The 16,509-nt window shown below is 34.7% G+C and overlaps 2 protein-coding genes and 1 long non-coding RNA gene across 3 annotated transcripts; 2 read left to right on the top strand and 1 right to left on the bottom strand.

Moving 5' to 3' along the window:
- Window positions 1–1,206: 1,206 nt before the first annotated feature.
- LOC116172151 lies at window positions 1,207–2,388 on the top strand. Its single transcript, XR_004145595.1, has 2 exons — window positions 1,207–1,891; window positions 1,953–2,388. It is a non-coding gene; the product is annotated as an uncharacterized LOC116172151 (long non-coding RNA).
- Window positions 2,389–2,944: 556 nt separating this feature from the next.
- On the bottom strand, window positions 2,945–4,507 carry LOC116172150 (gastrula zinc finger protein XlCGF57.1-like). The gene is made up of 3 exons (XM_031489295.1): window positions 4,310–4,507; window positions 3,643–4,260; window positions 2,945–3,591 (listed from the first exon to the last, which is right to left on the bottom strand). Exons 1-3 carry the CDS (start codon window positions 4,442–4,444, stop codon window positions 2,980–2,982), a joined length of 1,365 nt encoding a protein of 454 aa, XP_031345155.1. The 5' UTR covers window positions 4,445–4,507; the 3' UTR covers window positions 2,945–2,979.
- Window positions 4,508–9,361: 4,854 nt separating this feature from the next.
- LOC116172655 lies at window positions 9,362–11,500 on the top strand. Its single transcript, XM_031489905.1, has 5 exons — window positions 9,362–9,626; window positions 9,684–10,162; window positions 10,220–10,367; window positions 11,097–11,281; window positions 11,340–11,500. Exons 1-5 carry the CDS (start codon window positions 9,362–9,364, stop codon window positions 11,436–11,438), a joined length of 1,176 nt encoding a protein of 391 aa, XP_031345765.1. The 3' UTR covers window positions 11,439–11,500.
- Window positions 11,501–16,509: the final 5,009 nt, after the last annotated feature.

The following is a 16,509-nucleotide window of genomic DNA, read 5'->3' as shown; positions in this document are numbered from 1 at the left end:
CTCATATTTATGGAGATATTTCTTTGAAATTTTAACCACAGACGCTTAAGTTCCGTTCCGACCATTGAATAAAGACACTATAACCATTGAATAAAAACACTAATTTTTTATTCAATGGTTCCGACTCACTTTAGCTGGACACAATTTTATTATGTAGGAGGCTAAGCGGGATATCTCGTTTATCCCAATCATAAAATGCTTAATTACAACAAATCTAAATTAGATAAATGTGTAGTTACAATGTAAATATGCCTGGAATGGCCTGGATGAGTAGGTGCATATTATATTTGAAGATTTGCTAAAGTATCGTAGATACGCGAAACTAAAAGTTTTCAGAAATTATGCTAAGAAAAAACACACGCTTTTGCAATTATTAATTTTATCCGAAAAACTGAAAAATGTATTGGTTAGCGCTGGTTAAAAAAAAGCAAAGGGAATAATTGTGTACAACATGGTATAATAAAAATTGTAACGTCCTGTCTGGAATAGAATCTACCTTGTCTTGAATGACGCCCACGTACAAATGTAATTTTATCCCAATGATAGTGAGGAGCGTTCAGTATGTCATGTTTATGTGTCTGTGTTTAGACAATAATCACTCTTTGTATTTATATGAACAGCAACTCTATAGTCTTGATGATGAATAGCGCTCGGTAAGATTTTTTAAAGAAGCCATGTGAGGCCATAGCAACTTTTAGGATAAATTTTTCTTAAACTTACGATAACTTGATACTTAGTGTAATTACACTATGCTTGATCTCACAGAGCACGCGCTGACACCACAACTCATTGTGAAGGTGAACCAACCTTCAATTATTTGTAGGCCATGTGCACCTGCTATTCAACTAACTTGATCTATTCAATACATAAATGAAGAAAATAAGAAAATAAATAACGAAAACAATTACAATAAATGTTCGAAGTGTCCTTGACATTCTAAGCAATAACCTAACCCATTTCATAATTAAATTGGACGGCGGTATTTTTAAAAATGTGACAGCTGTCAATTGTATCTACTACTCATTTGAACTACTAATAGATTGATTTGTTTTTTTAAAAATCGAACATAGGGAAATTACATTGCATGCAAACTCCTATGTTCGCATTAAAAAAAAATTCACTGTAGGTTAAAAACAAGTTTTGGGAACAATGGGTGCAGTAATGGAATATTACATGGTCTTGTAGGGCGAATTCAATATTACAACAAAATATACGTGGAAATCGGTGAATTGCAACTCATATAACACAGATTCTAAACCGAGGAGTTTTTATTAGCAAAATTACGCCCCCGAGATAGATAACTCGCCCCTCGTTCGGGGTTTCGAGCCTGCAATTGTCGAGATCACTCCCGGTATATACTTATTGAGTGTCGTAATTCATTTGGTTACAGTTTTTGCTAGGCCCGTCTCTTCAAAGCGATAATGTTAGTTTACAAACAAGTCAGTACACATACACACATAAAATAATTTGATAATTTCCACGGTTTAAAAGAATAATAAAAAATATACATCTAGTTGGACTTGGAGCCAAGACCATTGTAATCCAAACAATGGATAGTCTTAGGGCCGGTTGCATAAAACCCGTTTGACCGCAGGTTGGCCTTCAACCGACAGTTGAGCGAGATTTTGCGTTGCATAAGGTTAACCGCGGGTGGCGGTTGAACCGATGAAATTTCGACCGGCGGAAATCCACTGGTCGAGCCGCTTCAACCGACGGTTGACGGCCCAGTCGATCCGTTCGCAAGAACAAAAATAACTTGAAAACCATCCTTTCTGCTCATATTTGCGCTTTTGTTAGTTCTTGTGATGTGGTCTCGAACAGTGCTTGTGATTTTCCATCATCGTTTTGCTCAGCGTATACACTACATATACGGAATTTGTGTAAAAGTGAGGTTAGTACATACAAATTAATACAAACGTCAAAAATATATCGCTCATTTCTTGTGCGTTCAGTGCAAAGAGCTGTTTCAGAATGGCTAGAATTGAAGATGGAAAAGCGAGATTTTTGTGGACAGAAAGTGATTCCGAGGAAGACGACAGGGGACGGAGAGGCAGCTTCCTGTGGGCAAAAACCCTTCATCCGAGTATGAAGAGCATGTGAGGGCAGTCCCAGCACCTAGAAATTTTCGAAAGAGGGTCACTATGAAAGATGGAACGAAGAAGAATTCTGGCAGTAATTTCGTTTAAGAAAAGATACCATGAGAAAACAAAAATGCGTAGCTAATTCATCTGAGTTGTGAACGTTATAGGTTATTTGTAGGATTAAGGTTTTCTTCTTAAGTTTTTTTTTCAATTTGGATACCATCAGAAACCAAAACCTCTGTAACCCACAACCCAAATAATTAAAGGTACCGCAGTAATTTGTTACAATATAACATCCAATCTTGAATGCAAGCGATCATATTTATTGGAGAGAGGAGGATAAGAAGTTGTCCCTTTCAATTTAAGGAGACTACATGAAAGAGGACAATGTTTATTAGTTTGACGCCTTGTCAAATAACCTTAGACAAGGCAAATAACCCCATTACACATTTGTCATGCGCACACTACAAACACCCCTGCCGCGCTTTCCGTATACTAAAAGTGGATTGGCTAGTACCGAATCGTCAGTGTAGTCAACCGTAGAAATCTAAAACCAACCGTTGGTTCCTCAACCGACAGAGAAATAGCGTTTATGCAATGCGTTCCATTCCAACCGACGGTTGACCCCAAACCGGAGTTTCACTAACCGGCGGTTCAACCGTACTTTTATGCAACCGGGCCTTAATGGGAAGGTACTTAGATTAAAGAAAATGTTATGTAAGAGATGTTATACAGGGCAATCATTAAAAACTGGAGGGGTTCCCGTGTATAGCATCAATGTCAGTTTTACATCAGCCTATTTTAAAATTTCAGGCATGTATCAGGCAGGTACCTACTGTAGTTTTATTTGATCAATCAAAAAGGTCATTCAACAAACGTTTATTAATTACAACCTAAATTAATGCAATTTTAGATGCGTTTTCAAAGTACTGCCCTGCGCAAATGTTTTATCGCAATATTCACATTTGTACGGCCTTTCACCAGTGTGAATTCTTTCGTGAATCTTCAAACTGGACTTTGCATTGAACCCTTTGCCACAGTCTGTGCAAACAAAAGATTTAACACCTGTGTGCGTTTTCATGTGAGATTCGACAGCAGTTCTTGTAACGAAACGTTTCGCGCAAATTGCGCAAGTAAACGGCCTTTCGCCTGTGTGCACTGATTTAATGTGTATCCGCAATTGTGTAGTTGTTATACACTTTTTATTACAGATGTTGCAAGTGTGCTTGGGTTCCTTCTTGACTCCGGTGTGAGTACGCAAGTGTTCCTCTAAGGTATGCTTTGCTGTAAACGCTCGGGCACAAACATTACAAATATAATTCTTTTCATGTGTATGTCTATACTTTGTATGGGACTTAAGCTGACCCTGCATTGCAAATGATTTATCACAATACTGACAGCGGAAAGGTTTTTCACCTGTGTGGATTCGTAAGTGAATTTTCAATTGGTATCCATCTACGAAACTTTTTGAACACACCTCACATATAAACTTTTTATCACCGGTGTGCGCCTATAACAAACTGCTTATACTATGTATAGTAAAAATAATTAAAAAGGCAACCTTTTTTACATGATTTCGTAGTAATAAGGCTCTTGTAAAGGTCCGTTCGCATGATTCACATTTAAATGGCCTTTCCCCAGTGTGAATACGCATATGTTCAGTCACATTGAACTGTTTATAGAACTTTTTCCCGCATACTTCACATGCAAAATTTCTATTGTCATAATGTCGCCTCATATGATCGGCGAGCGTTTGGGATTGTTTGAATACTTTGGTACACTTTGAACATTCGTAAACTTTGCCATATGCATGTCTTTTTAAATGTCTTTGTAATGCGTTATGATTGGCACACTGTTTCGAGCACTGGGAACATTTAAAGTCGTCTTTCAAAATCATTGAATCTGCATTAGTCACATTGACTAAAGGCGACAACTCACTAGAAGCAGCGCCACCAAATTCAAGACAACTATTATTCACAAAGCAACTCCAATGTTTTTCAGTTACACTTTCGTTATCCTCCAATTTTCGTTCCCCATCACCAACTCTCTGTTGCTTCTCTTTAATTAGAAGGCGACAAATTGCAAAAGCTTTAACAACTTGTTGCTTAAAAACGTACCAATGACTGATCTCGCTTTTACAATCATTACAAATTAAATAAACACCATCTTCTTCCACCAACTTAAAATTAGGTGAATAGCTTATTTTGGTCCTGATAATTTAGGTTTACCTGTATTGATACACACTCAATCAGCATATCTAATAAACCACCATCGGAAAGTAATTGCATTGGATCTTTTTTTGTCAAACAAATCCGGCAAATTTCTTCTATTTGAAGATGTTGATATTTAGGAAATATTTCCATATTTATATTTTGCAAACTTTTATCATACAAGTAATGTTTGTCTGTGGTTATGCTTACGCTATAATTGATGCAAATTAAAGTGTCTTGTCCTGTTGGCTGTGATTCCATAAACCACATGCGCGTACCAACAGCACGCTGCACCAGAGACTTGTTATAACTAGACCGCGCGTAACGTAGATTTTACTATAAACGCCTGTTGTCAAGATAGGATAGGCAACCAACTGTTCATCGCGGGGCAGACGTACGTTCTGCAGCTTGCTTTAGCATATGTTTATTCTAAATTTTAGTAGCAAAAAAAGATAACATATAACTGTTAACTGTTTTAATCGAATTTATTGGTATTTTATTTGTACTAAATTGGTATATAACTGCCTTACTCTGGTCCTAATTCGATTTATATGTGTATTTTGGTGGTGAACACGCATGGGAAAATATACTCTTAAAACTAAAGATGTAAGTAGTAAGATATGATTATTTAGCGGATTTTGATTCAATATATGCCTATCCAAAAACCCAAATGGGCTGTAACTGTTATTTATTTTTCTTAGACTGCTGATAACCATTTTGTTTACAACGCGGTGTGGTGTGGATTGAATGAAAAACCTGAACACATTTTCAGCAATTTGGCAAATTTTTAATTCATCGCTTGATACGTGCAACAATCCTCCACGATTTTTTTCTAGTTAAAAGCTTTGAATGACTCTCTGATGCGAATATCGCATCTGCACATATGGAACATTTAACAGACTTTTAGCTATTTTTCTTGTAACAAAACCTGAAATATACTTAGTACCAGTAAGTACTTAGTTACGTCTATACCTAATAGGCAAATAGGTACTGCCGTTATCTGGTAAAGGATGTCGAATAATAGTTCTACGTTATTTTAAGTGAATGGGAAAGTCGAAAACGCTCGGTATTGCGTTATTGTTTAACACCTTCGTAGGTACCTGTCTAAAATAGGCTTCATTCCCCGCAAATGCACTATGGTGGGAGTAAATTTTTCTCTTCGAATGGCTCTGATCCATTGGCCCTTTAAACTTTTATCCGTTGGAAATCTGCATATTATTTAAAATTCTATCTACAGAGTACATGTTGATACGCACGAGTTAACCTAAGTTTATTGGTTTATTCTCAACAGAAATTTATCTGTTCACTAATTCGAGCTAATCACGAGAATAATTAAAGAACGGAACATCTAAAATAACAGCTTATTTCATTATATTGCACATCATCTCTGCGATTTTTGCCCCGCGGTGCATTGTGTGTTGCATACTGTGTCGACAACACCTTAGATACGTTAAGCGCAGTCTAGTTATAGTTATAGCAAGTCTCTGCGCTGCTGCACTCACAACCTTCAATTAATGTTTATAATTAATGAGTGAAATTATTTCGTTAACTTTACGCAAAACGAACATTCGCAATGCCTGAAATTAATAGGCGAAATTAATGTGTACGCAGTGTCGCCACCTATGTACCGGCGTACCTTGGTTAATTGTTTAAACAACAACTTTCAACATAACCTTGTAGCGCAAGCACAAGATTCAGTGTTTGTGTTAATCTTCTTTCGTCTTTTAACTTAACTATAACTAGCCTAATCCTAAAGTGGCAAGATAATTTTTTCTGTTCGCCACATTCATTGTATATGTAAACAAAATCAAAACAAACAAAACATGGTTATGCTGGCTGTCATATAAAAACACGCATGCGTACCTCTGTTCATTTCCGTAAAATTAAGCGGCAAAGTTTGCAGTTTGCAAACTTCTGCGTTAAGTACATTATTAATTTCGACGATTAATTTTTTGTATTGTGAATGTTACCGAATGAGATCTTGTTCGTAGGTTTTTTAGTTAATCAATAATTGAACATATTGGGCGGGTAATCAGACAGATATTTTAGGTACGTACGTATATCTGTACATTATTATATTATTTTCATTCAACCACAACATTTACTTATTTTTTAGCGAGAGTAAGCGCGAGGCCTGGAGCGGCCGCTCCACCCTAAGGACGGCTCTGCTGGTCAGTCCTTACCATTGACTATAGTCAAATGTCCTTTAAGTTCAATGAGATCGACCATACGACGCCGACGTTGCCAACGTACAAGCCTAGATGACGTTATATTAATTATTTTGTTTACATTATCAGTTATAAAAAATTAAAATAACTAGGCAAATAAGCAAACCAGCGTTTAGCACTTTGTCCCAATTTCAACAGTATATACAGGGTGGTGCCTAGCGCAACGCAGCATAGGGATTTCAATGGTAATTTATAGTCAATTATTAGCTCCCCTAATTATTTTAGAGCAAAAGTCTAAATAAGTTTTTTTAGAGAAAAAAATACTGCATCTGTTCATACTTTTAGTTATAATTTTCCATTTTTCAAAACCGTAGAAATCGACAAAATAAAAAATTACATTTTTATAAATCTTTGGAATCTTTATAACAAACTGCAAGCGCATCGCATCTAAGTTATCGTTGTTTGGCGTCGAACGATTTTCATATTTAATTCTGTTACAACTATCCGATGCAAGAAAAAGCAGCAATTGAGTAATGTTTTTTTAGAGAATGTATGCTGCATCTGCATCAGATATCAGATGTTTATCATTTTCCGGAATCAGGGTACCTACATAATCGAAGAAAAAAACTGATTTGAAAAAGATTTGTTCCTAAACTTATATTCGGATTTTCCGCTACTGCAGCCAAAACGTTGAATGTATTGTCGTTTTCCTGATGGTTTTGACGGACATTTTGAACGTTATTGCACTTGCAGTTCTTTAACTAATTTATAAACAAGTATAAATTTAATATACGTCAAAGGCAAATAATGAAACGTGATCGCTGTTTTTTTTAGGTAATTCCAAGGCATATTTGATTTATTGTAAAATGAACCTTTTTATTTTGTCGATTTCTACGGTTTTCAAAAACGGAAAATTATGAGTAATAGCATGAACAGATTCAGTATTTTTTGTCTAAAAAAAACTTATTTAGACTTTTGGTCTAAAATAATTAGGGGAGCTAGTAATTGACTATAAAGAAATTACCATTGAAATCCCTCTATGCTGCGTCGCACTAGGCACCGCCCGGTATGTGTTTTTGCAAAATGCCCACCACTTCAACTACGATTTTTGGAGACAAATTTGAAGTATGGCGCCAAAATTCTTAGTAAAAGACATCACTATCTCCGACAGAGCATATCAGCACCAGAAATTCTTGATAAGTATGAATGGAGCCAAACAAGAACTATCCCTGCGCTCATTAAAATTCATAAACAACTGGAGTCTGAGAGCCTAATAATCGACACCCATATTGCGCCAAATGATAATTACGACTGGGAAATTAACTCTCCACAAATAGAGGAAATAGCAGAAGGAGACACAACCACACCAATTAATAGACACTGGCAATATTACATTAGTGAAGGATATGAAATAGTAGTATGAACTCATTTCTTGGATTTAGCAAATCATTTTCGAGCAAATATTTTTGTAGGTTTTGTAAAGCTCCGAAAACAGATACACAAAAATTAAGTACTCAACCAAGTGATGTAGATAGGACGAGAGATAATTACGAAACCGATCTTTTAAATCTGGAAGAAAGTGGAATTGTGAAGAGATCCGTTTTAAACAAAATACCATCATTTCATGTCGTAGAAAATTACTATGTTGATATCATGCATGATCTCTTTGAAGGTGTGTGCCATTACAGCTTATGTCAAGTTATTGCTCACTTCATTACTACGATGAAATATTTTGACCTTGCAACGCTTAACTCCAGAAAACAAAATTTTGAGTACGGGCCAATAGAAATAGACAATAAATCCGGAAAAATTGAACAGCATCACATTTTGAAAAAGAAACTGAAAATGTCAGCAAGACAAACTATGACGTTTGTACAATATTTTCCTCTTATGGTAGGCGATCTCATTCCTTCAGATGATCCAGTTTGGAATTTTACTTTAAATTTAATAGAAATTATCGATATATTGCTGTCTTCCGAAATATCTGAAATGAGCATTAATTTACTAGAATATAAAATAAAAAAACACAATGATGACTATATATTGCTATTTAACGATACTTTGAAACCAAAATTTCATAATTTATCACACTATCCAAAAATACTTCGTCAAGTAGGACCCCTGAGGAAGCTTTGGTGCTTTAAGTATGAATCGAAACACAGACAATTTAAAATATACTCGCACTGTATAACTTCCAGAAAAAATATTTGTATGAGTTTAGCCAAAAAGTACGAATTAAAATTTGCATATCAAATAATGGTACGTACAGATGTAATAACTAAATACACGGTAGAAGATAAACATAAAGTAGAAAGTAACTACAAAAACATTATACGTGAAAAAATTAATGTTGAAGAAGGTGATGTCGAATTATATCACAAATTGAATTATGAGGGAGTTGATTATAAACGCAACAATTACATTGCTTTATTTGTAGATGATATAATATTTAACATAATATTGGAAATTATAGTATTAAAAAATCAAGGCGTATACTTTTTTGTTCAAAACCTACAATCTGTAAGCTACGTACCAAACTTGATTGCATATGAAGTTAATCCAAATGCATTAGGACCATTCTCCATAATTTCTATAGAAGACATTGTTGGTCCTCCTATGACTCTGATAAAGACAGCAAAAGGTAAAGCTATGATTCGTTTGAAAGAATATTACAAACTAGCTCCGTAATTCATAAATTCTTAAAATAAAGCATAACAGCATATTATTCTTAATTTCACACTGTAAATATTGAGAAAACATTTTTGAAAAATTTAGATATAACCACCATTTTATGCATCTTTTACAAAACATCGTATACTTACTTCCGCAGTAACATTGTACACGTACCTACTTAGACTATACCTACAGATACAGTTGAACGATTTACAAACGGTTTCTATCAATGGATCAATCCAACTCTTGTAATCGCGACCCTTATTCGCCGTATACAAATGACTATGTGGCTGTGGATTACGGAAATATTTTTAATTCCATTCAAAACTTGCCTGTAAGTGTAAACAATGAAGGTAGAGAGAGTAATTACAATTTGGGGTCTCCTGATGGTGAAACGATACTGGACATATCTGGTTGCGAAGATCAACCCATACAGGATTTAACAAAATTGTTGAAGGAATGGAAACAAGAATTTCTTTTGGAGCATTTTGTTCGTAAGTCCTTTTGAATCCATCTTTTAATAAAACTCATAAATGTTTTATTTGTTTTAGAACAAAAAGTATTTGTCGATGTGTTGAAGGTTATTAAATCTCATCACCTTGAACGCCTTTTGAAAGATTTCGAAATTGGAATACAAATTGTTTTCGAACACAATTTAGAACAGTGGAGACAGTCCATGGGAGCACCATTACTTTATAGTGGAAATACTTCAACACTAACTTCACCATTATCCCCAACTTCATCGTGTAGTTCCTCCAGGGCGTCATCACCCGCTCACGACTCGCGTGTAACACCCTACTGCAAAGAACAACCGGACAGTCAACCTTTATCGACTATATTAAATGAAACAACTAAAGGTGTTATGCTTACTGACTTTTATAATAAGTTTTCGAAACTACAAGAAGAACAGCGTACAATATTAATAACTTTAGTCGCACAATTTCATGAAGATAAAGGCATAGCGATGACCCTTGCAGGAAGTTACAGATTGGAACGAGAAATTTTGGAAAGATTTCCAACTGAGAGACTGGTAGGTAGATGAAATTTAAAGTTTTATATTTTTTCACCCTCATATGTTTTATTTTAGGAATACTATCGTTCGAATAAACGAGGACTAATATATAATAAATTCTGTAATTTGAAGAAGTCTGTGGGAACTGCAATTGGAAAATATGTATCAAACACCAAATCCAAAAACCAGCCTGAAAAGAAGTACAGATTAGAAAAAAACTTTGGTAATATAATTGAATATCAATTAAAATAGTTATTTGTACAACTAGTTTTAAACGTAATACTTTTTTTCATGAATTTGCACTAACGAGGACGAAGCCCTAGTTAATCAAGCACATAAGGAAAAAAAGACTCTATTAAGACGTGTTGTAAACGAACTAAATTCTCAAAAATTGATAGATAAGACTAATCGCCATGGAAACGCATAGTAAAAATCGCGAAAAAATAGTATATTGTGTATCTAGTAGTATAAGCAATACATTCCTGGATGCCAAGTAAATTGTTAGCCGAGACTAACAAGCATTGGAGTCCGGGATTGTGCTTTTATACTACGTGGTACACAAACTACTGTTTCTGAAATCGCAATCAACATTATCATAAACTAAGGAACTCTTGTAAATGCATAACAATTTTTGGTTACCATCTTATTGCCTATGAAATCGTTTCCTTGACAACTGTGTTTGACATATTTTGATGGCGTAGGCCGGCAAAAATTTTCCCGGACTACTTTTGGTCCAGGAAAGTTCGTTGCTGCTGACGTATTTTGAGGTCTGAATTTGCTCCAAGAAAGTAGGCGTTCTCGAGCGATTTCAGAAATTTGTCTGACGCTGTCAACGTCTAAAATGTCAAACTTTAATGGCATGAAATGGGCTGAGAAATGTCATGTTTTACTGACGTTTGAAGAAAAACTTAATTAACACATGTACTACATACCTATATGGTCACCATTTTAGAGCCAGAAACTGACGGCGAAGCCTGCCTTAGAGCCTTGAAGTACGACAATTTATCAAGTGAGCAAATTGATAGCACTTGGAAAGCTTGCAGCCAGTATCGGCTGCATGACATAAAAACTTTTGGGGATACTGGTGCAATAATCGATAAATGGTCGTTGTATAAAAGTCCTTCGGGCTTTCGACTGGTATGTTTTGATTAAAGCACATACTGCAATCTAGGTACTTACTCGTTTTTATTTATAGATCGACATGGACTTCACGGTAGCCTTCTCTAATGGAGAGGGTCTACTAGACAACTGGGAGAAATGTTACGATAAAATCTTGACATTTTTACACGGATAGTAATTTAAAAGACAAAAACTTAAAACTAATTTTGGAAGAAATAAGAAAAAACGGCAGCTTGTCTGAAAGTGAGTGTAACTAGGAAGAATGATTTCGCGTTAAGTATTAATTTTGCAGATTCAAGAACAGCATCACTTTTGTGGGCTCTGCATGGGTACTTTGTGCCCACAAATAAATCGGTCAAGAAAGACGAGACTGGAAAGAACCAAACAATAAAATTTACAATCAAAGATTCCCAGGAATCTTTCCTGTTCTTAGGGAAGTCCTTCCAAGAGGTGGAGGACCACTTGAATCATTTAGGGCAGAGAATGGTCAGCATTCAGCCGTTTGTATATTGTATAGGGGATGATATACTTTCAATCACGGACATTTTCATTTATTTTGATAACATACGATATACATTTTTTAGTGTGTTACGGGCGGTGGATATATGTTTTAAAATATTTTATTTATTTGATCTGGAATTCCCGTTAGCATCTTCGATGTTTTACTGTTTTTTGGAATCTTTTTTTTTTAAAATGAAATCTAAACAAACCTTTTCCAAAGTATTTATTTTAAATGAATACTTGAAGTCCTCGTTGGAGTCACACGAATGACTGGAGTTATATCTATGTTTTTAGGAATTATTTTAGTTGTTTATATACCTACATAATGTATATAAAAATTATAAAATTATAAAAAAATATTTTAGTTTAAAAATAAAGGGCACAAAAATTTTTTTTCTTATACCTATTAACTAATAAGATTCATTACACCAATTACTAATGTTTGTTGAGTGTACGTAAAACATTTATTACATCAACGAATTAAACTTATTGAATAAACGACAGTAATTGTTATATTAGCGAATAGTATTCATTTCATCAATTACTAATATTCGTTAAGTCTATGTAAGGTATACATAGAAACAATAACCTTAGTGGTTAAACAATGTATGATGATCGTTACGTCAATGATATGATCGGTTGAATATATAAAATGAAGTTCTTCATTATAATGATCTATGTTTGTTGGTCCAATAAACTCTTAATTGTTTAATGAATGCATTTATCAAACAATGAAAAGTTTTTCGTTAACGGAAAGAAATCGTTCGTTGGACCAATTTTAATGCAATTTTACATCAATTCAACAAACTTTTTTATTGTATTTATGCCTTTTTTTGGTTCAGTGATAATAACAAAAGGACACATTACTGACGACGAATGTTACTGCCACATTCAGGCGAAAGAACGTACGCGTACATGGCAGCTCCCTCAAGGAACCTCAATCCTGACAGCTGGTCTTATAGGTATCGTTAAAGGAATTGACATGGATCAACTAACCACAAAGAAAATGATATGTTTTACATCAAACGTAATAAAAACAATGTTAAAGGACACATTCTCAATTAACGAACTTATAAAAACCATACTACAAAAAATAACTACACTCAGAAAGTGGTATTACAATCAAATTCTTATATGTGCCTTCACGTTAACTAGTCACTCCCCAAATAGACGAAATAAATAAAAACGATGTGCAACAAATGACAATCTACACCCACGAAGATCTGAGGAAGTACATTCGTAGAGTTATAATTCGTAAATGGCAAGATAACTGGGACCAAAATACAACCCAATTGCGACAATGTATAAAAAAAGTGAATACCCTACCAGTAGCTCCTCTCGCCAGAAAGAATGAAGTGATATGGGCAAGGTTAGCAATAGGTCACACAAGGGTGACACATTCGTATCTGCTCTTAGGAAGAGATGCTCCCAAATGTCCACAATGTAAAGAAAAAGTACTTACCGTAAAGCATGTAGTAGAAGAATGTGAGAAATTAAATGAGTATAGAGTAAAACACAAAATTGAGGGAGAACTTGCTATGATGCTAAAAGAAAATAACTTTGGAAAGTTATAATACAGTTCCTAAAAGACATTACCTAATATAACGAAAGAAATCTAAAGAAATGATTGGGAAATAATGGATGACACTGCTGCAAAATAATAATTATCTGCTCTGACAAAACTTAATCGTGGCGCTCAACGGTCACAGTTATCGAAAGCACACACGTTTAAGGTTATATAAAAATAATAATAATAATAATAAATAATACGTATATGTTATGTCTGTGCCCTGTGGTACTAAATTGTCATGGCGACGCGACGCGCGAATAAGGAACACTTTATAAATCGTCCTTGTTGTGCTATATCATTAAATAAAGAATCTGAATTCAATGGCTATATCAATGTTTATAATTTTATATACAACAATTTGAACAATCAATAGAGAAACTAATCACATATTGCGCGACCTTGTATTATCTCAAGTCACATGAGAATTGCTTATTAAAATGGAAAAATGAACGTACAAAGAGTAAGTACTTTATTTTACGTTGTACACAGCTACAGACGTGGCACTTGCTTCGTGTAATAAGAATTTGCAACAGCGTGGATTAGTCCATTTGTACTAATTATGTAAGTAGGGATAACAGATTTTTTTTGTAGCCTTTTTGTTATGAAAATTGAATCACAATTTTCTGCTATACCCTCATGTAGTCCGGTAGTCGGTCGGTAAATGTAGCCAGACTATCTCACCGGTATTTTTAATGTCTTTTTTTGTAATGTATGAGATAGGGTAGATTCAGCTATACAAGTCAAGGTATAGTTATTTGTTCACGCAAAGCAAGGGTTCTCATTGGCTAATTAATTAGTAAATTCGTCATCTAGGAGGACATGATCTGTGATCTGTCAAAGTTCAAAATAATTTGTCAGTTGCCGCACGCAAATTAAATACTTATTATTTTACCGAATTAGCTCAGAATATCAACTCTTTTGTGAAAGTAAGGTTGGAAGGAGTATCGTACATATGCCATTGAACTATAGTAAATACTCCGTAACAGGAAAGGCATCGCCCGTAAACAACTGTTACAAGGTCCCCGTGACAAGAGATATGGGTGGAGGTAGGTACTATTATCATAGTGTTACACTAAGCTATTATTCACAATCATATACCGGGCGAATATTTCCATCTAAAAATCTAAACCGAACATAGGGAATTAACATGGTAAAAGGGTATTTTGTTGATAGTTGCGCTCCCCATGTTAACTTAGAGGGTTTATAATGACACCAATCGAAAGAAGATTTGTTTCCTCGTCTAATGATATACGAATTAGTACATTTTCAGGTGTATTTCTCACTATTTTATCAAAAATTCGGCAATAAATCCACTTACCAAAATCATTTTAAGCCATTCACTATATAGTAAGACAACGAGCAGATTCAAACGTCGAAATTAATCAGTTTATGACAACTGGCTTTAATTTTTTTGTAAAATGCGATTCACTGAGGAAATAGTTATTTACATATGAGTATGTTAAATCAAGGTATACGTTAACCAGTGAGATGTTTACTGCCGAAGCGTAGCTGAGGCAGGAATTTCGAAACGAGTAACGTAAACTGATTTGACATACAAATAATGTAATAGTACATTATATATCAAGGTAGAGAAATCCACTATTATTGCCTGAGCACCAAGATTACATCTCGAGGCGCTTGCGCCGAGGGGTGTAAGGTGCGAAGGCAATAATAGACTTCTCTACCGTGGTATATATACACTGAAAAAAAAGAAATGTTGTCGCAACTAACAATTAGTTACTCCAACTAATTTTTTTAGTAGCTATAGCCTCAACAAAATTATTTGCTGTAGGAAATCAACAACTTGTTGGAAGTAAATTTGTTCCAGTAGCTAAAACAATTACTTGTGACAAATTATACAAGTTAGTTAAGAAAGCATACCATTTTTGTTTGAGGAACTAAATAAGCTTGCAAAAAAATTTGTCCCTGTAACAAATAATACTTAGTCGCAGCAGCAGAGCGGTATTGTTATATAAACTAACGAGTATTTGCTGGACCTCCTAATTTGTCTTTTTTTATCTTTGTTGTAGTAGCATACCATTTATGCTGGAAACTCATAAATTGTCTCAAATGATTAGTTGGATTAACTATGAATCCTGGTTGGAACAATAAATTTTCCGCTCTGTCTGCATCGTCCACGCGTTTTGGTGATGTCAATTAAAACAAATCACTTTTTTTTTTAAATACACATTTATTAAATCACTTACTGTTTACCTAACTACAAAAGAAAAACTTTTTTATCATTAACATCTCCAAAGACAAAATATAAAACACTTAAATTAAAACCGAGATTAAAACTTACCTACACTACATGTAAACAGCTTTTACAAATTTACATATACAGCGTGTTTCGAAATTCGCGCACACGGACTATGGGATGGTGTTATACAAAGAAAACCGAATAAAAAGTTCCTCGACCAGTTTCTGATCAGACCGGCACTTTTCGAGTTGTCGTTGTTCGAAAAATCTAAAAATGAAAATGCCGGAAAACAAAAGATAATTCAAAACAATTTATGGATTAAAGTTACACTTACCTTCAAACACCAAAAGTAGTTCCGGGAATCCCCATTGTTCCAATATATCACCTACACTTTGTTCAGCCATTGAAAAAACATTAAAATTCTAAAAGTTCGTAATGTAAATAACCGAAATTCAGTAGGTACAAGATTGGCGACTTACCATGAAAAAATGAGCTAGTAATTATGACACTGGACAGGGTCACAGAGTACTTTGTAATGATGTCCTCTCACATCTGGCTGGCACTCTGGGACATGCAAGGCAAGGTGAGATAAGCACATCCTGTCAACTACTTGGGAATTGCATGATTGCAGTATTATAAATAAAATTTTATATTATTTTCGTCCTTCAAGTTAAGGAATTTAGTATGTTGTCACAAATACAGTGGTATTAGGTTAATCAGCAAACTGCTTTTTGTTATGAAGGCATACTTTTATGTTCATGGAATCAATGCAAAATGCTCGTTGGCGCTCTTAACAAAAAATGTTTGCTATCCTCCAACAAAGTTTGATTATTAACCCCAGGAAATCGCAACTACTTGGGAAAACTAAAGCAGTAAATTATTTAGTTCTAAAAACCATTTCTTTTTGCTGCTGCAACAATATGCATGTAGCAATTCTAAATTTGTTACCACAAGGAAGTCATTTTTTTCAGTGTA

Source organism: Photinus pyralis, unplaced genomic scaffold, assembly GCF_008802855.1.
Source record: "Photinus pyralis isolate 1611_PpyrPB1 unplaced genomic scaffold, Ppyr1.3 Ppyr1.4_LG5, whole genome shotgun sequence".
Classification (NCBI taxonomy): Eukaryota; Metazoa; Arthropoda; class Insecta; order Coleoptera; family Lampyridae; genus Photinus; species Photinus pyralis.
This window is presented reverse-complemented; position numbering and strand designations above follow the sequence as displayed.

Excerpts from the sequence above, each read along its gene's own strand:
- LOC116172655 (XM_031489905.1), top strand. The coding sequence starts at position 9,362 with ATGGATCAATCCAACTCTTGTAATCGCGACCCTTATTCGCCGTATACA. Across the intron at positions 9,627-9,683 it reads TCTTTTGGAGCATTTTGTTC|AACAAAAAGTATTTGTCGAT; the intron begins GTAAGTCCTTTT and ends TATTTGTTTTAG. Across the intron at positions 11,282-11,339 it reads GTCCTTCGGGCTTTCGACTG|ATCGACATGGACTTCACGGT; the intron begins GTATGTTTTGAT and ends TTTTATTTATAG.
- LOC116172150 (XM_031489295.1), bottom strand. The coding sequence starts at position 4,444 with ATGGAAATATTTCCTAAATATCAACATCTTCAAATAGAAGAAATTTGC. Across the intron at positions 4,261-4,309 it reads TTGAGTGTGTATCAATACAG|TTGGTGGAAGAAGATGGTGT; the intron begins GTAAACCTAAAT and ends CCTAATTTTAAG. Across the intron at positions 3,592-3,642 it reads TACGAAATCATGTAAAAAAG|GCGCACACCGGTGATAAAAA; the intron begins GTTGCCTTTTTA and ends AGTTTGTTATAG.